This window comes from Natrix helvetica, assembly GCF_964273705.1.
Source record: "Natrix helvetica genome assembly, chromosome: 3".
Taxonomy (NCBI): domain Eukaryota; kingdom Metazoa; phylum Chordata; class Lepidosauria; order Squamata; family Natricidae; genus Natrix; species Natrix helvetica.
This window is the reverse complement of record NC_138549.1, coordinates 83,850,018-83,873,880: the sequence shown is the minus strand read 5'-3', so window position 1 is coordinate 83,873,880 and position 23,863 is coordinate 83,850,018. Positions and strand designations below refer to the sequence as shown.

General features: G+C 43.9%; 1 protein-coding gene across 2 annotated transcripts in view; it reads left to right on the top strand.

Annotated features, from left to right (window-relative positions):
• The window catches only part of BCAR3 (BCAR3 adaptor protein, NSP family member), a 102,301-nt gene that overhangs the window by 13,585 nt on the left and 64,853 nt on the right, over window positions 1-23,863 (top strand). The window contains exon 2 of one of the 2 annotated variants that reach the window (XM_081946043.1): window positions 612-943. In XM_081946043.1, the coding sequence (XP_081802169.1) occupies window positions 621-943 (323 nt within the window). In that variant the 5' untranslated portion in view covers window positions 612-620. Of the gene's footprint in view, window positions 1-611; window positions 944-23,863 lie in introns of those variants that run through there. The other variant, XM_081946045.1, reaches the window with a different exon arrangement.

Below are 23,863 nucleotides of genomic sequence, written 5' to 3'. Positions count from 1 at the left end.
ATCCCAGAAGGAATAAGATGGTTAAAGCCTTTAATCATTTACTGTAGTAATCTCAATCCAGCAGACAGTGAGTGCTGGGGAAAATGAGAGCAATTGGATTGGTGTAAATGGCTGTGCTCCTATTCATTGCTGCTCAATTACACATTCTTGTAGTCTCCACAGTCTTCTGGGGAGGCCAGTACCTTCTCTTCCAAAAATTATGACGACCCATGCAGTGATGAAATTCAAAAATATTTACTACCGGTTCTGTGGGCGTGGCTTGGTGGGCAGGGCAGGGGAAGGATACGGCAAAATCCCCATTCCCTCCCCACTCCAGGGGAAGGATACGGCAAAATCCCCATTCCCTCCCCACTCCTGGGGAAAGGATATTGCAAAATCTCCATTCCCTCCCCACTCTGGGGCCAGCCAGAGGTGGTATTTGCTGGTTCTCCAAACTACTCAAAATTTCCGCTACCGGTTCACCAGGACTTGTCAGAACCTGCTGAATTTCATACCTGCACCATGTTTTTTGTAAGATATTGGGTCTATCAATCCTCATTTGTTTTACTTTCATAGAATAAGAAGGCTTCCATGTTGTATAATGTCCAGTATGTTCTATTTTTGTTTTTTAGACTTAAAGAATGATAGCAGCTGGGAAGTTTGCAAGTCTTCCACGGGATATGCAGATGAACCATGAGTTTCCCTTGGCCTCTTCTATGGATCTGTTGAGCAGCAAACCCGTTCTGGCTGATGAACTTCATTCTGGTACCCATGAAGATATTTCTATCCATGGTACCCTTCCGAGAAAAAAAAAGGGAACCCTTCTTCTTGGGTCATGTGATGTCTTCAACAACATGAGAATGTTGCCATACACCCAAACAAATCAGTCTCCAGGACCTTTAATTCAAGGTGTCACTGAAGAGTATCCCCAGAAAAACAGGAAAAGTGACAGCCGTCTACACAGGTAAATCGTGTTTAGTTTAAACCTATTGTGAATGCTACTTATTTTATTATATTTACAGTAATAGTTAAGAAAATCTCTCTTCCTCCCTACCCTTGTAGATAGAAATATCAATACAGCTTTAACAATGTAGTTACAATATATATATATATATATATATATATATATATATATATATGTATGTATGTATGTATGTATGTATGTATGTATGTATGTATGTATGTGTATATATATATATATATATATGTATGTATGTATGTATGTATGTATGTATGTATGTATATATATATATATATATATATATATATATATATATATATATATATATATATATATATATATATATATATATATATATATATATATATATATACCGTGTTTCCCCGAAAATACGCCAGGGGCTTATATTTTTTTGACCCACGAAATATGGCCTTGGGCTTATTAAAGGGGAGGGCTTATTATTTTTGGGTTGCCGGGCGCCTGCTCCCTTGTGACTGGGTTCCCGAAGAGCCGGGCACAGCCTCAGGGTCGAATGGCTGTGTTGCCCTGTCGCAGCAGCAACGCAGCAGCCATGAGGTGACCAACCTTATGAGCAGCCGCCCGGCAACCCCCCTTTCCAGCCGGGTACAGCGCCGCTCACCGACCTAGCAGTACCTGGAAGGCACCAAGCAACGCGAGCGCCTGTTCGCCGCCCTCCGCCTCCCGCGGCTCGGTGCCTTCGGAATGCCCCTAGGTGAGTGAATGGGGCTCTGCATGGCTGGAGAGGGGATTTCGCAGCGGCTTTTCCGCTCCCCGCTCGCGCGAAGGGCATCTGCGCTGCTGGCGCCGTCCGCCGCTTGGGTTTTTTTTTCAAAGCACGGAGGATGGATGCCGCTCTGGAAGTACGCTCTATGGTTGTACAATCTGCAGTTTTATAAATATTGCTTTTTGAGAATCTGCAAATATAATAATCCTTCAGTGATGCACTGCCTTGATGTAGTTGTGGGTTTATGTGCTTTAAAGAAGATAAGAGCTATGCCAGAGATTCAACCATTTTGGATGGATATCATCAAAGGAGCAGGACAAAGAGTGGCTCTCTCATAAATAAAATGGGGGGAAATACAGTAATTTACAGAAACCCATATCAGATTGATTGTCCCCTGGGTGAACAAGGACTGTGCTACTTGTTGGATTTTCTGGACATCTGAAGAAATGAAGATTCATGAAGAATCTGACATCCTTCAGGCTAACAATAATAAGTACACTGAAGTCAAGAAGGTGGTTAGAAGTGACTGCATCAGAAGAATGAAGATAATTTTAAAGTCCAAACTTTAAGGTGATTAAAACAATTCCAGTCATTAGATATACAACTGGCATAGTGGATTGGACTCAAGCTGGAGCAGAAGCTCGGAATAAGAAGGCCAGAAAAACAATGACAATGAATCATGACCTTTATCCATGTAGAAACAGACAGACACTATTTACCAAGGGGCATAGGTGACAGTGGAAAGAATATCTGAAGGACAGTAGATGCATTGAAGCTAGAAAGATAAGATAACCTTTATTGTCATTTTTTTACGGTGAGCACACTAGCATACATTAAATATGAAATTCTGTTGCCTGCTCTCAAAACAAAGTATATATCTACCCATAGCACTCATATACGCATTGCTATATACATACATATATACCTATACACACACAAACACACGTTGAATACATAGCAGAAAGAGGAAACAAGGGTTCACATGGTTGATGCTATAGGGAACAAAACTGAATCTAGATCAGGGATGTCAAACTCGATTTCATTGAGGACTGTATCAGGGTTGTGTTTGACCTTGGAGGGCTGGGGGAGGGGCATTTTCAGCAGGCAGAATGCTGCTGAAGGCCGTGGAGCCCAAAAATGGGCCACGTGGGCCCATTTTTGGCTGGCAGAGTGCTGCAGGAGGCCGGCAGAGGTGCAGCGGGCCGGTGCTGTGATATTTCCTTGAGTGTGATACCCTTGATCTAGATGTTCTGCTTCGGATACCATGAAGCCTCCTCCCAGAAGGTAACAAGGAAAACAGGTTGTGTAGTGTCTCCCAAGCAATCCTGTGGACTCTACTCAAATATCATGCATATGCTATGTCCTGGATAGAAGGGAGTGAACTTCCAACAGTGACGTGCGGTCACTAGAGGCAGGGGAGGCAGGGCCTCACCTCTCTTCATGGAATAATAGTATATAATATTATATACTATATATAATATTATATACATCCGTCCGGCCGCGCCCGGGAGACGCGGAGGGAGCAATGTTGTCGGCGCCTCCGGATGACGAACCAGTCGCTTGCTTTCGTCATCGGGAGGCCGACAACATTTCTGCCTCCACGTCTCCCGGGCGCCGAAGCAGTCCGGCGAGCGAGCGAGCGAGGCAGCGAGATCTTCGGTCACTCGTCCACCGGACTGCTTCCGCATCTCCCGGGCGCGGATGGACGAAGGGAGCCAGAATGGCGCCGAAGCAGTCCGGCGAGTGAGGCAGCGAGATCTTCGGTCACTCGTCCACCGGACTGTCTTGGCGCCATTCTGGCTCCCTTCGTCCATCCGCGCCCGGGAGATGCGGAAGCAGTCCGGTGGACGAGTGACCGAAGATCTCGCTGCCTCGCTCGCTCGCTCGCCGGACTGCTTCGGCGCCATTCTGGCTCCCTTCGTCCATCCGCGCCCGGGAGATGCGGAAGCAGTCCGGTGGACGAGTGACCGAAGATCTCGCTGCCTCGCTCGCTCGCTTGCCGGACTGCTTCGGCGCCATTCTGGCTCCCTTCGTCCATCCGCGCCCGGGAGATGCGGAAGCAGTCCGGTGGACGAGTGACCGAAGATCTCGCTGCCTCGCTCGCTCGCTCGCCGGACTGCTTCGGCGCCATTCTGGCTCCCTTCGTCCATCCGCGCCCGGGAGATGCGGAAGCAGTCCGGTGGACGAGTGACCGAAGATCTCGCTGCCTCGCTCGCTCGCTCGCCGGACTGCTTCGGCGCCATTCTGGCTCCCTTCGTCATCCGCGCCCGGGAGATGCGGAAGCAGTCCGGTGGACGAGTGACCGAAGATCTCGCTGCCTCGCTCGCTCGCTCGCCGGACTGCTTCGGCGCCATTCTGGCTCCCTTCGTCCATCCGCGCCCGGGAGATGCGGAAGCAGTCCGGTGGACGAGTGACCGAAGATCTCGCTGCCTCGCTCGCTCGCTCGCCGGACTGCTTCAGCGCCATTCTGGCTCCCTTCGTCCATCCGCGCCCGGGAGATGCGGAAGCAGTCCGGTGGACGAGTGACCGAACATCTCGCTGCCTCGCTCGCTCGTCCACCGGACTGTCTTGGCGCCATTCTGGCTCCCTTCGTCCATCCGCGCCCGGGAGATGCGGAAGCAGTCCGGTGGACGAGTGACCGAAGATCTCGCTGCCTCGCTCGCTCGCTCGCCGGACTGCTTCGGCGCCATTCTGGCTCCCTTCGTCCATCCGCGCCCGGGAGATGCGGAAGCAGTCCGGTGGACGAGTGACCGAAGATCTCGCTGCCTCGCTCGCTCGCTCGCCGGACTGCTTCGGCGCCATTCTGGCTCCCTTCGTCCATCCGCGCCCGGGAGATGCGGAAGCAGTCCGGTGGACGAGTGACCGAAGATCTCGCTGCCTCGCTCGCTCGCTCGCCGGACTGCTTCGGCGCCATTCTGGCTCCCTTCGTCCATCCGCGCCCGGGAGATGCGGAAGCAGTCCGGTGGACGAGTGACCGAAGATCTCGCTGCCTCGCTCGCTCGCTCGCCGGACTGCTTCGGCGCCATTCTGGCTCCCTTCGTCATCCGCGCCCGGGAGATGCGGAAGCAGTCCGGTGGACGAGTGACCGAAGATCTCGCTGCCTCGCTCGCTCGCTCGCCGGACTGCTTCGGCGCCATTCTGGCTCCCTTCGTCCATCCGCGCCCGGGAGATGCGGAAGCAGTCCGGTGGACGAGTGACCGAAGATCTCGCTGCCTCGCTCGCTCGCCGGACTGCTTCGGCGCCATTCTGGCTCCCTTCGTCCATCCGCGCCCGGGTGATGCGGAAGCAGTCCGGTGGACGAGTGACCGAAGATCTCGCTGCCTTGCTCGCTCGCTCGCCGGACTGCTTCGGCGCCCGGGAGACATGGAGGCAGAAATGTTATCGGCCTCCCGATGACGAAAGCAAGCGACTGGTTCGTCATCTGGAGGCGCCGACAACATTTCTCCCTCCGCGTCTCCCGGGCGCGGATGGACGAAGGGAGCCAGAATGGCGCCGAAGCAGTCCGGCGAGCGAGCGAGTGAGGCAGCGAGCGAGGCAGCGAGATCTTCGGTCACTCGTCCACCGGACTGCTTCCGCATCTCCCGGGTGCGGATGGACGAAGGTAGCCAGAATGGCGCCGAAGCAGTCCGGCGAGCGAGCGAGCGACGCAGCCTGATCTTCGGTTGCTTCCAGAGCCGGAGCGGGATGGAGCAGCCATCGCCTTGGAAGTGAGTCGCGCGGACGGAGCTTTGGGGCTGAGGAGAGAGGCAGGGACGGAGGGAGTGGGGGGAGAGGAGCCGCCCCCCTCAACCCCCAGGCAATGGGGAAAGCTTTCCCGAAATGGGGGGGGGGTGTCGCGGGAAATAAAAAGGGCGCGCGCTGGGGGGGGACGAAGGAGGCTTTGGCGTGCCTTAGAGGCGGGCGGGCAAGCAACGAAAGGAGCAGTGAGGGCGGGCGGTGGCTGCAGGCGGCAAGGCTTGAGCGGGGTGAAAGGGACTGGTGCCGGTAGAGGAAGTAATGCTACGCCGCGGTCCCCTTAATGTTCACTCAGGAAGGCGGAGAACGAGACCACGTGGTCTGCACACGTGGTCTGCACACGTGGTCCCATTCCCCGCCTTCCTGATGACGTCACCAGCCTCCCCAGCCATAACCCTCACCGCACGTCACTGACTTCCAATAATCTTTTCTGCCATCCTCACCAATCTCTACATCGCTTTCCGGTCTGAACCAGCAGTATACCATGAATGATGCTGAATACCAAAGCGACCAAACTTTGGTCTGTAAGAAGACCAAATGAAGAATAGAAAAAAGATATAGCAAAATATATGTACATGGCCAGTACATTTTTTTAAAAAAAACCTAGCGGGGAAAAGCAGATAAATGAGAGGGCTTGGCCATGGCTAAGAGCAGGAAATCTGAAGGAAGAAACAGAGGGGCTAATTCTGAACTGCACGAGACCAAGCCTTAAAGACAAATGCAAACAAAGCCAAATTTGAGAAGGCAATAACAGACAGCAAATACCATGTCTGTAAAGGAGCTGAAGAAACAGTGGGTCGCCTAGTTAGGTGTTGCACAGACTGATTACAAACAGCAGCATGACCAAGTAGCAAAAAAATGAAATAAAAATGGTTCATTGAAGTATCTACAAGAAATATCACACACCTGCAAGGAAGAAGTGGTGGGGCTACAAAATAGACGAAGTAACACAAAATGAAGAAGCGAAAGTACACGTTAAGATTTTGGAAGTCAAACAGAAAAGTATGTGCCCCGCAACAACCTAGATCAGGGGTGTCCAAACTTGGGAACTTTAAGACTTGTGGACTTCAACTCCCAGAATTCCCCAGCCAGCCATGCTGGCTGGGGAATTCTGGGAGTTGAAGTCCACAAGTCCTAAAGTTCCCAAGTTTGGACACCCCTGCCCTAGACATAACAATTGTTGATAAAAATACCAAAAAAGTCTGGATAGTGGATGTGGCAGTACCTGAAGATGGTAGAAGAGTGAGAGAACTGGAGAAAATCACTAAATGTAAAGACCTAAAAATAGAAGTAGAACAACTGTGGCAATACAGGTAATCCTCGACTTACAACAGTTCATTTAGTGACAGTTCAAAGTTACAATGGCACTGAAAAAAAGTGACATGACCATTTTTCGCACTTATTGCAGCATCCCCAGGGCCATATGATTAAAAATTCAGATGCTTGGCCCGCTGGCTATATTTATGATGGTTGCAGTGTCAATGATCATGCAATGGTCATGCAATCACCTTGTGCGACCATCTGACAAGCAATGTCCATAGAGGACCAGATTCACTTAACAGCCATGATACTAACTTAACAATGGCAGTGATTCACTTAACAACTGTTACAAGAAAGGTTGTAAAATGGGGCAAAACTCACAAATATCTCACTTAGCAACAGAAATTTGGGGCTTAATTTTGGTCATAAGTCGAGGACTACCTGTATTGCCAATAGTAATAGGCATCTTGGGTGCAATTCCAAAATATCAGAAGCACCATTTAAGACCACTGGCATTGACAAAAATCACCATTAGTCAATTGCAAAAGGCAGCTTTATTTGCAGCAGTGTAACATTCTGCAGTGGTACTTTTAATATTATTAAACAACTCTGCCTATTCCAGTGATGGCGAACCTATGGCACGCGGAGCCATTTGTCAGGGCATGCGAGACGCTGCGCATGCGCGCTGGCCAGTTGAGTTCACCTTTTTAAAAGTCATTTTTGCCCTCCCCAGGCTCCAGACGCTTTATAGGAGCCTGGGGAGGGCGAAAAGAGCCTCCCCCGCCCCCTCCCCCCCCCGAGGCCCTCCGGAGGCTTCAGGGACCATCTGGAGGCTTCCTGAAGCCTTTGGAGCGCTCAAGAGGATCCTCCGAGCAAACCGGAAGTGACTTCCGGTTTGCTCGGAGGGTCGTTTTAAGCGTTCCGAAGGCTTCAGGGACTGTCTGGAGGCTTCCCTGAAGCCTTCGGAGCGCTCAAAACGACCCTCCAAGCTTGGCAGTCATATATGTGAATCAGCATGTCATGCAACTTCCAAAAAAATCTGATGCAATTTTAGTTGCAACCGTAGAATCTGAGTTTCTGCATCTTGAGAAGTAAGTGTAAACTATAATCTGCATGTTGAGATGCTTCACACTTGTAAGAAGAATGTAGATAAATTGTATGCCGAGAGCTCATGTTTGTATGTTCACTCTAAGTTTGTATGTACACTGAGAGCTTATGCACCAGAAACCAATTCTTTGTGTGTCCAATCACACTTTGGCCAATAAAGAATTCTATAAAGAAATTGGTTTAATGAGTATTAAAAGTAATTCCCACGAGAAAAGGTTGAAAGAATAGGGTTTGTTTATTTAGTTTGTTTAACAAGCTGTGTTTATGAGAGATATACATAGAAATACTTGGAACTTTGTCACAAGGAAAACATCGAAGAGTAGGTTTCCACTGCTGTTTAAATTTAAATTAAAAAAAAAAACCCAGTAGCTCATGATTGAACGTTGATTTAATTTTAATAAGTCCAGTTTTGACCATATGAGCAATTTCTTGGGATATGGTCAGCTCGTTCTCACTGGTGAGTTTCAAGCAAATCTCTAGACTCCCATTTGTTAGGGAGTGCCTCATCTTTGGATTTTCTGTACCAAGGAAGGAAGGAAATTAATTGTTCATGCCATGCCTGTGCTATGATTCTAAAGCAGCCAGCCTCTTTCAGTGTTCTGGCTGGGGAAGTTTGGAAATTGAAGTCCACATATCTTACAATTGCCAAAGTTGAGAAACACTATGCTAAAGTCTCAAAATTTCTTAACTCCTCCTGGCATTCTGGTGCGTGAGTAGTCCATAGGGAGGAGGGGAGGACAAGTATCATAATCATCATAGACACCAATATCGTGGAGTAATGCTGATAGGATTTACAGGCCCAGATCAGATTAAATAAATTGGTCTCCAGAGTACATGAAAAAACAGATGTATGAAGATCTCAGCATCTGAGCCTTTCATGCTTTCATCTCTCTCTCCCCCCCCCTCTCCCCCATCCCTCGAATAAACAAATATACAATATCCTATCCCAGAGAAAAGGGAATGCCAACAGGAAGCCATCTAACCTAATCTGTGTTGCTATAGCTTCTCTCTTCCGTCACACCAATTATCATTTAACTTTTCTTTCCATACCATCTGCCTTTTTTTTAACAAATGGTTTTTCTCTCTCTCAGTAACTAACCAGTGGTGGTGCAAAATATTTTGATTCGCTCATTTTGTTTTGGTTTTGATGTTATTTAGCATGGAACTCTACATCCAACTTTTTTTTTTCAGAATCTTAAAAACATAAACTCATTACTTCAATGTAGAACAAATAGCTACAACACAATATACTATGAACTTCACTAGTGCCCAACAGCTACTGAGTCATCAAAAGGACACTGTGGAATCCCCCCATTCTTGGAAATGTTTAAAAATAAACTATACAATCAGCTCTCGGGCTGGATCGCGATAATCCCATTTCCATGCAGATTACACATGATTAATGTTGTTTTAGAAGAAGACAAAAGGTGTGGGAAGCGATGATTTGCCATCATTCAAATAATAGTTCTCTAGTTTTGTAGCAATGCTTTTAAAAATACAACGCTATGGGAGAAGAAAGGCCAGTTCTGATAAATAAAGTGTTACTTCCTTTCGAGGTGATAAAATTTGGCTTTGAAAACGAGTAGAAGTATTAAGCCTAATAAAACTCAGAGGGTTATTGTGAATATATGAACTTGTTTTCATTTGTATGGGACTTGTATATTTTTTTAAAAAAATTCCATGTCATTCTAGAAAATATTGGCAGTGGGATTTGCAGAATCCAATGGGATTTGCAGAAAACCATGAGTGGGAGTGGGGGTTACATAATGGGATTGTGCACAGCCTGAAAAGAACAATCTGTTGTAAGCTTTAATGTAATTGGGTCTATTTGCAAGGCTTGTGTGATTGTTTTGATGTCTACAATATATGTGCATATATATTGTGGAAATAATGCATATGGAGTCTGGGGGGGGACGACATCTTTTGAAGCAGCTCTATAAGCCTGGCAAAGGACCCACCTGGTTAATTATTGGTAAAATGCACTATGACCCATCTATTTAAATCCTTTGCTCAGGCTTGATTCTGAATGATGCCACTTATCCTCAGCATAGCTCCTCAGGGTGAGACACCACAAATCCTTCGTTTTTGTTTTTACTTTCAGTCCACTCAAGAGGATGCATAGAGCCAATCCGGACAATAAACTGCTCTAGAGAGCTGTGCACCGTGGTACCATTTCCCTGAAAATAAGACCTCCCTGGATAATAAGCCCAATTGGTCTTTTGAGCGCATGCACTAAAATAAGCCCCCCCCCAAATAAGCCCTCCCTGGAAATATTGCAACAGAGCAGCAGCCATGAGGTGACCATGCTCGCCACCTCCTGCACCTCAAAAATAATAGGACCTCCAAAAATAAGGCCAAGCACTTATTATGGGGGGGGGGGGTCAAAAGAAAATAAGATTATTTTCGGGGAAACACATTATGTCCCTGGTCCAACAACTGGTGTGAGCTTCACACCACAAACCTACTGTCCTAAGGAGCTGTTTCATTCCAGTGCATGATAGGGCTTCCCTGTCTATATGTATAAATTAGCCAGTGCATATTTTGTACAATTAATGTTCTTTAAAAAAAAATAACAATGGAGGAAATGATGATCTTCTCTTCCTTGGCAAAACAAACGGACAGCCTGTGTGTGAGCTATAACTTGAGTGCTGTTTCTACCAGAGGTGGGTTGCTGCCGGTTTGGCCCAGATCGGCAGAATAGGTAGTAGTGGTGGCAGGAGGCTCCGCCCACCCGCCCAGATGAACACGCGCAAGAGAGCACCTGAACCGGTAGTAAAAAAATCAGCAACCCACCAATATTGCACAGTTTCTACCTGTGCAATATTGAGGAAGACTGGCCCTGTCAAAGTTCATAGCCTTTACAGTACTGTAAAACTACACCGTTTAGTATACTGGATGACTCAAGAATAAAAATTCGGTTAAGTTTCAATCTTTGTGAATTTCTGCCTTTGACATTGTGACCTTAAATTGAAAAGTGAATGGTCACCCCCCCCACCCCACCCCAAACCTTGTAAGTTATTAACTAGCATTACAAGAATGTGAAAAGGGAAAGAGAAATGAAGAATAAGAATGCGAGTGGATCTCTGGAATGTATAACAACCCTTAAGGCAGCATGAATGTACTGATTTTAGTGCCTTTTTTTATTTAAGCATTCCTTTCTTATCTCGTGATATTTGGTCAGATCATTATTCATTATTAGGCATTTCAAAAAGCAGCATCTAGTGCTGCTATTAGCCTTTTGAGATTATGCTCGGGAAAGTTTTATGATTATATAAAGAAATAGGCCCAAATATCTGCCCCTGCCGGATAGCAGACTGTGGCATGTGGCAAAATAAATATATTGCATGTAGTTGTTTCCCTTAACTGATTATCATTTATTTTTTGTCTTATTTTTTTAAATGTACCAAATAATATCCATTATTCTGTATAGGCAATTTTAAAATTCAAATTTTAACCTTTATGGATACCAAATAAAGCTTGTCGATCAGAAAGGTTGGCAGTTCGGCGGTTTGAATCCCTAGCGCCGCGTAACGGAGTGAGCTCCCGTTACTTGCCCCGGATTCTGCCAAGCTAGCAGTTCGTAAGCATGTAAAAATGCAAGTAGAAAAATAGGAACCACCTTTGTGCGCCTTCGGCGTTTAGTCATGCCGGCCACATGACCACAGAGATGTCTTCGGATAGCGCTGGCTCTTTGGCTTTGAAACGGAGATGAGCACCGCCTCCTAGAGCTGGGAACGACTAGCTCATCTGTGCGAAGGGAACCTTTACCTTACCACCGTACAGCTAAAAGGGCTGTGTAATCAGCCTCACCTTATGCGAACTTAGCTTGTTCACGTAAGTTGTACAACTGAAAACACATGACGACTGAAAAGTACTCCAGTTATTTCAGCTCTTTACAGTGACAGTATCCAAATTGGCATGGATAGGAGTAGAATTAAGGCAGAGCACAAATTGACTACAGGTGACCTTCAAGGTTTTGCCACCCAGATGATGGTGCTAATCGTTCTGTTTAGGAATAGCATTGAATGGGGGCCAAATTCTATGTCTCCCTCCCCTGCTCCTGATTTGTAGGTGAACTGAGTACATGTAGCTCAGATGAAGTTAAGAACTTCACATAGATGCAAGATGCAGCATCCTGGCAAATACTCTTTTGTAAATATCTACTGTTTTGGAACAGGAAAGACCTGAATTCAAATCCTCTTTCAGCTATCAGCTCCTAGGATGACTTTGGATCAGTAACTTTGCTCTTGCCCAATTTATTTTAGAAAAGTGTGGATGTAAGATAAATGGAAGCATCTCCCAATTTGTGCTACAGGTAGTCCTTGACTTATCACTGTCTGTTCAAAATTACAACAACCCTCACCAAAAGCTACTTATGATCCAGTTTCAAAATTCCAATGTCATGGCCCTCTGCACTTAATAACCGACGCATTTACGGCCATTTGCAGTACCCTATAGTCATATGACCACAAATTACAATAGTTCTACCAGTCTACTACTGCCACCAGTAGCCTCCCACCATCCAGTACGATCCCACAGAGTTGGCCTCCTCAGGGTGCCGTCGGCCAGACAGTGTCGGCTGGTGACCCCCAGGGGGAGAGCCTTCTCTGTGGGAGCACCTTCCCTCTGGAATGAGCTGCCCCCGGAGCTTCGCATAATCCCTGACCTCCGGTCCTTCCGACGCGCCCTAAAAAGTTGGCTTTTCCAGCAAGCCGGCCTGGCCTGTTAATTTTAACTCATTTTTAAATGTATTGTTCCATAAATTCGATTTGTTTTTTTGGATATATATTTAATTTCTTTTTAACTTTTGGGATGTGTGTTTTTTAATGTTGTACGCCGCCCTGAGTCCTTTGGGAGAAGGGCGGCATATAAATCCAATTAAAAAAAAAAAAGACAAACTATAGCAAACAGTGGGTTTGCTTAAGGCATTAAGCATTCGTTTAATGACCATTGTGAAAAAAGTCATAATATTTGGTCCTGTTAAATGGTGACCTATATTACAACTACAATGACTTAAAATTATAATTGCCCAATTGCTCAAATATGGTAGTAGTTCAAGAAAAAGGCTGTCAAACTTATGGCCTGCAGGCTGGTGCGTCATGTGCTAGCCACTCACACACCTGATTTAGTGAAGGGGAAAGTCCCAATACATCACATGATGCCGCCGTGATGACGCAAGTTTGACACCCCTGCTCAAGAACTACTTTGGACTCTTAGAGGAAAGGCAGTTGTAAACAATAGATATAATATATTCAGAAGTCCACCACATGCAAGAAAACCTTGTCTTTGCTTCGGGATATACACTGGAATTTACATAATGCCAAAATAAGACTGGAGCAAACTTGTAAGCAGCCAAATAGTTCAACTGCACACACAGAGGCAAACAGACAATCTTGAAGTCAATATTGATTCCTGGTGACTGCTTGGACAAGTCCCTGTGGTCACCCATTTGGCTTCATGTCTAAGGTGGGACTAGAATTCACAGATCCCAGTTGGTAGCCTGTTGACTACATCAAACTGGCTTTGATTTTAATTAAGGTTAAGCAGAGCAAATATATAGATAATTTATCTAACATCTCAAAATCCCCAGAAACAAGGGCTTGGGGGATATCCTATTGCAATAATTTTCTGTGCCTTCAGTTCCCCACCTTTCCATTTTTGAGCAATGGTGCTAATTCTTTTTTCCCTGTTTTCTCCCTTGCGTTGTGCAAGCACATCCTGAAGTTTAAGACTTTCCTCTTTTCCTCCTCCATTCTCCACACCTCCTCCATGTAGCAGATTGCACACTCTAAGCACCCCTGTAATGTTCACTTAGTTGAACTCCTTTATCCATCCTACTTGGGCCGGTGAATTCAGAAGATAACTTTCCAAGAAGAGTATGACATCTGAAGAAGCTAAATCTAAATTTATTTATTTATCTATCTAATTTATATAGCCACCCATCTCAACAAAAGCAACTACAAAACTCCCATCTTCTGCCAAAGCAAGCTCTAGACCCGTGATGGCGAACCTATGGCACGCGGAGCCATTTGTCAGGGCAGCGGGGCGCTGCCCTGTCAGCTGGCCAGCGCGCATGCGCGCGCTGGCCAGCTGAGTTCACCTTTTTAAAAGCTATTTTTCGCCTTCCCCAGGCTCCAGAGGCTTTATAGGAGCCTGGGGAGGGCGAAAAGAGCCTCCCCGCTCCCCCGGAGGCTTTAGGGACCGTCCCTGAAGCCTTCGGAACGCTTAAAACCACCCTCCGAGCAAACCAGAAGTGACTTCCGGGTTGCTCGGAGGGTCGTTTTAAGCGTTCCGAAGGCTTCAGGGACCGTCCGAGGCTTCCCTGATGCCTTCGGAGTGCTTAAAACCACCCTCCGAGCAACCCGGAAGTGACTTCCAGTTTGCTCGGAGGGTGGTTTTAAGCGCTCCGAAGGCTTCAGGGACCATCCGAGGCTTCCCTGATGCCTTCGGAGCGCTTAAAACGACCCTCCGAGCAACCCGGAAGTCACTTCCGGTTTGCTCGGAGGGTGGTTTTAAGTGCTCCGAACGCTTCAGGGAAGCCTCCATACAGTCCCTGAAGCCTCTGGAGGGCCTCCGGGGGGTCGGGGGAGGCTCTTTTCGCCCTCCCCAGGCTCCTATAAAGCCCCTGGAGCCTGGGGAGGGCAAAAAAATGTAAAAATGGGGGGGGTCGTGCGTTGTGCGTGCATGCGCACTAGGGGGGGCGCGCGTTGCATTATGGGTGCGGCACGCCTGCACTCGACCCCCCCGCGCTTCCCCCACTTGTGGCATGTGAGCCAAAAAAGGTTCGCCATCACTGCTCTAGACCAATTGTGGTTACAGGCTTTGGACATCAACAGATCAGATCATGACTGCTTGGTTAGCTCCATCCAATGTGATAACCATTAGAAAAAGTGAGAAGGAAGGAGAACTGGAATAGTAGGAGTAATTTATGTTGCTTTAAGTTTAAACAATGCTCCCAATGCTGTTCAGATACAGATATGATGAATAATTTTTTCTTTGCCTTCTAGTGTTTGAAACCCCTCACTGTCATTTGAGAACAAGAATTGGATAATTTTGTCTGAAAGATGCAAAAGTTAGTTTTATGCACACAGCAGAGACTGGTATAGTATTGCCCATAGAGAGTCACGTACCAACATTTTTGTGGGGTGGATCGAGAAGATACCCTTTTGACCTTTTTGGGATTTTCCTTTGGATTGGATTCTAATGTGTTTCCCTTAACAATTTGGGAAATGCCCCAAAAGTTCCAGTAACCGTGAAAACTCAAATTCAGTTCAACTTCACTAATAGTTTGGTCATTAGTTCTTCATGCATGACCAATCCAGTTTTGAGCTGAATTCTTTTTCTGTGAATCAATTAGAACTGTTGAGCATAGTCCCAAAGTATCTGCATGTAGACACACTGCAAAGGCTCTTCTCCAGGTAATTTCAATGTGCAAAGAGGAACTAGCACTCTGATGTTGATGGTTTGAGAGGATATTTGCTAACCCTTGTAGTTTGCTCAAAGGCTGATTTTCAGACAAGCTAAGCAGGGACAGACTTGATTGGGAGCTGATTAGGAAATCTCCCAAGCTACAGGCTAAAGTGTAAAGTTGGAAAAACACCCTGGAAGAAAGTAGCAGCAACCACGGCCATATTTTTGCAGACAAAATGACAAGGAGTTATCCAGGGAGTTACCAGGAGATGAGTTCAACTGGAGGAAGATTCTACATAATAAGATTCAGGTCAGACAAACCGGGCAGGAGACAAGAGCTACCACATCACTTCTCTGGAAGAACAGCTCTTGTGATCCTTCTGACTTTTGATGGACTTTACCTTTTTTGCTTGAAATGAAGAATTGCAAGAGACAGATGGAAATGTTTTCATTCAAGGTTCAGTGGTGTTGGTGTAAAATCTGCCTGCGCCATCATGCCACTTTCTATCCCCATAGTGTTCAGGCTCTTGTTCCCAGTCTTAACCATTTAAAAAACAGCAACTGAATAAGTAACCTAGTTCAGGGGTGGACTTAAAAAAAATCAGTAATGGGTTCTCTGCCCGGTTGCTGGGTAGGCGTGGCCATGGTGGGCGTGGCCTAGTCAACCTCCTGCACCATGGTGGGTGGAGTGGGGGATTTTTGCCTTTCCCAGGCTCCAGAAGCTTTCCTTGAGCCTCTGGGAGGGCGAAAACTGCTTCCTCCAGGCTCTGGGGGCTCTTTAGAGGCCGGAAATGGGCCCATTTCTGGCCTTCTGGAACTTCTGGGAGGCCCATTTTCCCCCTCCCTGAGCCTCCACAGGGGCCCTGCACTTACCTCGCATCCAAAACACATGGAGACTCCTGGAAGGGGCAGGGGAGGGTGGGAGGGGAGGGGCAGGATGGGCAAGGGCCAGCTAGGGGTAGGTTTTGGAGGTTCTCCAAACTGGCCATAACATTAGCTACAGGTTCTTCTGAACCTGGCCGAACCCATAGCAACTCACCCCTGACCTAGTTGTTCTAGTAAATCTTTGGTTCCTCTATTCTTGAAACAGACATAAGTGCGTTTGACTTTCCATGTGCCCTTGTGCTCACATGGATAATAATACTCCAGGAAAACTGATTGGACAGTATGTCCAGATGTGATGTATTTAAGTTTTCAAATATGAATGCAGTGATCTTAAACTGGAAGCCTTTCACACCTGCCTTATCTATAAGCATGTCATGTAAATCTCAAAGCACCAGCATGATGGCTGATGAACAGAGATGGCTCTGAACCTAGGTAAAAATATCTGTACTTTTCAAATGGGATTGATAGATTTAAAGAAACGAATCTGCAAATGTGTAAATGTCAGAAATGCATTATAGGGACATGAGATACGTGTATTTAAATCTTATTCAAAGGAGGGTTGCTAATTCATTGGAGTCCATCTGTGACATTGTTCCAGGCAGTTAAGAGTGAGGTGAGGAGGAATCACAATGACATCTATGGGGGATGGCTTTTATCCTTGGGAAAAAAATTAGCTGCATTTGGAAGGCTATTAAATATCAAATGTGAACAGGTTATGCTACAGTAAGTGCTGAGATTATTATAATAAAATGGAAGCTACAATATGTTTAATAAGTAAGTCAAGATTTAAAGCATGGATTTGTCTCATTAACATCATTTAAAAATATTTAGTTATGCAAAAAAAAATTAACTGCAGGTAGTGCTCTATTTACGACCATAATTTCAGTTGTAAGCAATTGTAAGGCGGATCATCATGTGACCAGACCCACTTTTATGACCTTTTTATAGCAGTCAGTAAACACTGATTTCTGGCAAAAAACAAACAAACGTAAATTGTGGTCATGTGACTTTAGGATGCTGCAAACAGCCATAAGTGTGGGCCGCTTGCCAGGCTCTAAAAATGCAATCATGTGACCACAGGGAGGAACTTCAAACGGTCCCTAATCAACTACTTGTAAGTTGAGGACTACCTGTGTGTGTTTATGATTCAGGCAGAGCTGAACATTTGAAACTTTTTGAAATCAACCTTGACTAAATTGTGACCTTAATATATTGCTGTACTGATATAATCATTCTCTTCCCTAAAATAGTTAGCCAAGTTAAACTAAATGTAGGATTACTTATGTACACACATACTTAGCAATACATTCCACTGAACTGAGTGATGCATCCAAATAAGTCTGCAGTAGGATCCTCGGTCAATGCTCTTCCTATTTCTAGCCTTCTCCAGCTGACGGACCATTCCCAGAATTCCACATTGGTCAATTGCACTACATCCATTTTGCAAGTGCTAATATATTGGTTTATTGGACCAATTAATATTTCAGATACTGGACTTAATGTTCAGGTTTAACACTGCATATTTTTGGTTTTTTTTAAAAAAAAAACCAGCGTAAGCAGCTAATAATTTAGCTAACCCTAATGATAACTCTTCTCACTAGTAGAGGGTAGAAGTGATTGATTGATTGATTGATTGATTGATTGATTGATTGATTGAAATGCTGAAACTACACAATAGCCAAAGCTAATCAGGAAAAGGCTTGGATCTTATTTTGTAATCTTGCCATAGCATGTCACTATTTCAAGCCCTGACAGTAATACATATCCCAATGATATTATATATCTTGCTGTTTGGGTACAACCCAAGTCTTCTCAACGTACATATTCCATATAATAGCCATTCTATTCTATATCCATTCATCTGTGAATATAGAAGTGGCTCTACAGTGCTAGCCTGAATGCACAGAGTTTAGTACAATGGGGGCACTGTACGTCTATCCTTGTAGTAATGGTGTTATTCTGTGATGCCATTCATGGTTTTCTATTAACAGAATAACAGAGTTGGAGGGGACCTTGGGGGTCTTCTAGTTCAACACCCTGCTCGAGCAGGACACCCTTTACCTTTACAGACAAGTGACTGTCCAGTTGTCTGGAATGGCTGTCCAGTTGTCTGGAATGGCTAGCTATTAGTTTTTGATGGCTTCTGTCTTCAAAGCTGATAGAGGCTTCATGGTCCAGTGTTCTTCAGTAGGTTCTGTCAGCAGCTGGCTGGCTGTCACAATGGCATTGTAGCCCTTGAGTGGCCAATCTCAAGGTCTCTTCCCAGACTTCAGTAGCACTATAAAGCAATTGGTTACGCATATGGTGATAATCAATTCTGATGATGTGTCTCTCCTCTCCCACCTCATCTGGATTCTGATAATCAGGGATTCCATGCTGGTGGACTCTGCATGATCCAAGAACTCCAAGTTGAAGTTTTACCAATGAATGTCAAGAACAGAGTGGAGAATGATAACCACATTGTTGTTTCTTCTACCAATGGCCTTTATTAAAAGTAATATTGGATGTGTGAATCTCGGAGTACTTTCAGAGCTTATCCAATGATCTGTCATATAGTGATTGTCTGCGTTTTCATGCCCTAGCTTTAGTAGCCCAGATAAATTTAGTTAAAAGTCACTGTACTGCTACTCCATCATTCCACTAGAATGGATTTTTTTTTCTGGCATAAAGAAAAAGATAGACTGCATGATGGGGAAATCTTGGGTGGATTAAAAATAGAAACCCTCCATAAATTTCTACAGATAAAGTTGGGTTATTTGATGGTAAAATGCCACTTATAAATAGCTGTTTCAGAATATTAGTACACTAAAGATAACACATTTACAACTGGCTTATTTTACCCCTGGTATGTACACGTTCCTGTTTTAGTGCTTATGGTAGGAACCGGGATGTGTGCAGAAGTTAACATTTCTTTTAGATGGGAAGTTCCTTTTTGTTACCTAGTTCTCCTATCTTCTGAAGGATGAAACCACTTTTTCTTTCCAATGCTAATGAGCTACATCAAATGGCCCTTTGTTGACATAGGAATTGGGCTTATCTGATCACTGGGAAGTCAAACAGTCGTGCGGAGTCAGCGCTTATGACACCGCTGGGTTAGCTGATTTTCATCATGTATCGGTAGAAGCTATCCTTTGGCGGTTACAGGAAAGAGCCTGTAAGCAAACAGCAGTAGAGACGAGAAAAAGAGGAATGACTTGGGGGTTCTCCAGGAAGGCAAACATCTTCAAACTAGGAACTTTATAACACCAGATGAAAAGCAGCTGATTAAGGTGGTGAGACAAGCTTTCAGCTACAATTGATGTAAGAGGACTCCTGTGCAGCTGTGTTTGAGCGGAGTTATAATCCTGTAGGTTTATTGCTGGTGGCCTCATAAATGTTAATTAGAACTGATGAAAAGAGCTACATTAGCAGTTCGCTTTATTGGTTTTCTGGGTTTGCCTGCATATGTATGTGCAAAATAATTGAGAGAAGGGCAATTGATAATCTTAAGAGACATAGTGTTTTCATCTTCAGAAGAAGACCTTTAACCAGAAATCTTGCAAAGGAAGAAGGGGATAAGGAGTGGATGAAGGGGACACACACACACACACAGTGAAATTGTAAAAACTTTATTATTTATGGAACTCTTTAGAATCTCTCTTTATCAAAAGAAACAAAAATAGTGTTCAGGGCAATAGCTAGACAATATTTTAACTATAACCAGGATTCTTAATGTGCCACTGGCACTTCTTTTGATACCACCCAGACTCCCTGCCCACTCTTTTTGAATTTTAAAACAAATTCTTTTGATTTTCAGCAGTGCTACAAAATAAACAGCCAGCTTCTTTATTTTCAAGAATGCAGCTGAGCCACAAATAAGCTTTATGAATTCTCTTAGAAATTTAGAATTATAGAGTGCTTTGTCTGGAAGGGTGTCCACTTGGCCAGAAAAAGATAAAGCAGAGAATATCTTGTGTGAGAAAATAGTAATTGATGTTTTCTGACTAATCATGCTGATAGTGATTGTGGATATCAGCAAACCTATAGCCCACGGATGTCAAACTCACCATGTCACGTTGCCGTCCCATGGCGTTTCGTGACGTTTTCTCCCTTTGCGTAACGGGCGGGCGTGGCCTGCATGTGACGCATCCGGTCTGGGGGCCGCCATTTTGGTACCCCTGCTATAGCCATTGTCTGGGAGAACCAGAAACCTGATTTAAAATTTTTGAATGTAACCATCAGCTGAACAAGGGTGGAGAACTCACATTATAAGCTTTGTGAGGTTTTTTTTTTCCAGATGACTTGTTCCCAAGTTCATAAAAATACATGTGTCAATAAAAAAAGGAAATTGGAACGCCTGAAATAGTCATTATATTGTTCTGATCAGGGGTGGTAATCACTTACCTTCCCTACTGGTTTGCAAATGTGAGCCACATCCGCACATGCACTCTGCCTTCTGCTTTGCCTAAAGAAAGGGCCTAAATGGGATGCCGTAGAACCAGGGCGGGTAGGCGGGGCCACCCGTGATTTCCGCTACCGGTTTGGGTGAACTGGTCCGTACTGGTAGAATACCACCACTGGTTCTGATTGGTGTTGATATAGGTGCCCACAGCAAATGAAGCCTTCATCCAAAATTACGACAACACATGCAATGGTGGCATTTATGACGAAAGCGCCCCCTTTTGCCTTCTGATGCCCAACACATGTTTGGAGATTGTGAGGTTTGTTTTGCCTTCTAGATGTGTATGAAAGACGTTTTCCCAGGTTCATTGTCCACTGCTTGCAACCGGAAAAAGCTTGATTGGGAAAGACCCAATCAAGTTGAATTACTGACCCAGTAACTTGAGATCTGTTCTATTTGGTTTTTTAAAAAAAAATAAAACTTGTTCTCCACTTGGATCGTGGAGATGCAGTTAAAATGGATAACAGTTATTACATGAACTATGCTGGTTAATATTTCAAATAGATAAAGACCTGTTTAGTTTAGCAAGTTGAACCCTTACTGGTTTTTTTTAATAGAGAGATATAGTCTCCTTGTTCTGAGCTCCCTTAACTCTGGTTTGATGAGTGCAGATATTGTGACTGTCCTGTATCAAATCCGGTGTAAGCCATTGTTTTGTAGCCTGCTTAATTAAAGGTTACATCTTTTGTTCTCTTTCTTTCTCCCAGCAGTACTGGTATGTGACCCTAGCATTATCTGCATTAATTGCTGAATATATGGGTGGTTTTGTCATATCTGGTGAACGTATGAATTATACCTCAGGTTGTAGAGTGTACAAGAGTTCAAAAGAATCTGATTTCCAACAATAGACAGAGGTTAGAAGGTTCCTAGTCTGATTAGTTCCAAAGTCATGTCTCCTGAAGTTGGATATTGAATTGCTAGCACAAGATTAACTTAATAAATATCCTGTTTGAAGCTATTGGAGTAGGGCTGATGGTGCTTGTCATTCAGTACCACCAAGAGCATTTTCCAGTGGAACAGCCAGGTTAACCAGTTAACAAAAACAATGTATATTAAAAAAAACTAATACATGCATTCAGCACAAGATCATAAGGACTATTCTTTTTCATCAGATACTTGGTTTATCTACAAAGGAGAGGGCAGAGAGACACATGTAGAAAAATGACCCTTGTAACATTAAACACTAACACATTTATTATGGTTTATAGTGTATGTTTGTTAGTCCCTAAGGACAGTAGTAGTAGAAGGAATCTGGTGGTCTTCAGACTTTTATAGATTTTAAGTGCCCACCTACTCCAGTCTGCATAGCTAGTGGTAAGAAATTATGAGGGTTCAAAGTTAGGATCTATTTTCATTGGAAGAACTTGGGGAAAATAAAAAAAAAGTTCATATCTGATTTTTTTTCATCCTTACTATAGCATACGTATGTAAATTTTATCTGATTAATTTATAATAAAGTTGATGTGCAATATATTGCTTAAGTTTGGAATTAACCCCCCCCCCATGCTACTCTGAAGTTATCTAAATGATGTTATTTAGAGTGATTTAATAGAAAGTCTACTTCTAGTCAGTACAGTATTAAACTTGGAAAGTAATTTGAACCCCTGTATAATAGAGCACAGCAACAACACCTCTCTTTCTGTACTTTTTTATTTTTTTTATTTTTCAATTTTATTAACAAACATGTAAAATACACATACACAAAACTTAGACGTATAACACATTTACACAATGCAATACAAACAGGAGCTTCCTGTTCTTTCTAGTAGCAATTATCAATCGATAGCACTCACCTTATATTATTTCCCATTCAATTGTATTTCATTTGAGTTTCACCATTCTTAACTTTCTTATTTTACTCATAACTATTATTTTTGAGTTTTGTTACATTCCTTCATTGATTCTTTTTTCTTTCCTCCATCCACCTATACCATTTATCCCATATCTGGTAGAATTCTGATTCTTCTTTTCCCTGACTTTCTTTGGTTAGTTTGTCCATTTCAGCACAATCCATAACCTTTCTTATTATTTCATCTTCACTTGGAGTTAGTTTGTTATTCCATTTCTGGGCAAAGGCAATCCTTGCCGCCGTAATTATATGTAGTATTAAATACTGGATTTCTTCTTTGTATTTCGCAGACATTATTCCTAATAAAAAAAATTCAGGTTTCCATTCTATTTTATATCTGTACTTTTTAATAACATCTATTCTGGATTGTCTTCGCACAATATTGGAAAGATGAAGAAATAATGCAAGATGAAGAGATAACGAAGAAGATCGACTAGTGATGGCACGCGCACTGGAGTCTTGGAAATTCAAAGACCAGCTGGCCAGTTGTGCATGGGCATGCCAGAAACCAGAAGACCAGGTGGCCGGTGTAGCATGCGGACCGGCGAGCTGGTCTTAGAGTTTCCAGGGCTCCAGAACACATGCGTACAAACATTCGGGTTTGGCTACTTGGTGCCGAAAAGGTTCGCCATCAATGATCTATGCTAATTTGTTATTTTATTCTAAAATTGCAGAGTAATTCTATATTCTCCATTAAAAGTCGTGCTCATTTGCCTTCCTATGCTATATCTTTCAGAAGGTTTATTATAGAATTCAGTATTATTTAATTTACTGCTTAGAAAATGAGTGTTGTTTTCATTGTCTCTTTAATGATTCAATTCCCCTCTCATTCATTCATCCCAGTTAATAAAAGTGCATGTAAAAGCTGTCTTCCAGTCATTTTTGGCAGGAGGTGGGAAGTGGGGATGAATAGAAATAATTTCTTTTCACTCACATTTGGGAAGAATGATGGAGGAAGATATTGCATGCCTACACAGTGAAGCAAGCTGTTTGTTTTCTAATCGAAACCCGATAATACTTCCTATCATTTCAAACATATACCATTAAAATTATGAATATGGCATTTTGTGCTTTTTAAATATTTTCCTAATGAATAGAATGTTTATAGTATTCAGTAATGCTCTGTAGAAAGATTACAGTCCTTTACAGGAGATGTTTCTGGGAATTTTCTAGGTATTGTTTGAATATTGCTTAGATATTCCCATACATCCATTCTTATAATTACTTTATTGTTATTAGAAACTACTAGCATTTTATCAATTGGGCTACTGCTATGGATAGGTAATCCAGTGTGGGTTTAATTTTTTATAATACTAATTTTTGCTGGGTTGATAATTCATCCCATGTTTGCTGAACAGCTGGAAAAGAGCCAGTGCTATATATTGTCCAGATTTTGATTAATTACGGTATATATCTAAATATTGCCATGACACAAGGCTGGGATTGGATCTTATAATAAAAATGATTTATTTTATCATATTTATTTGATAG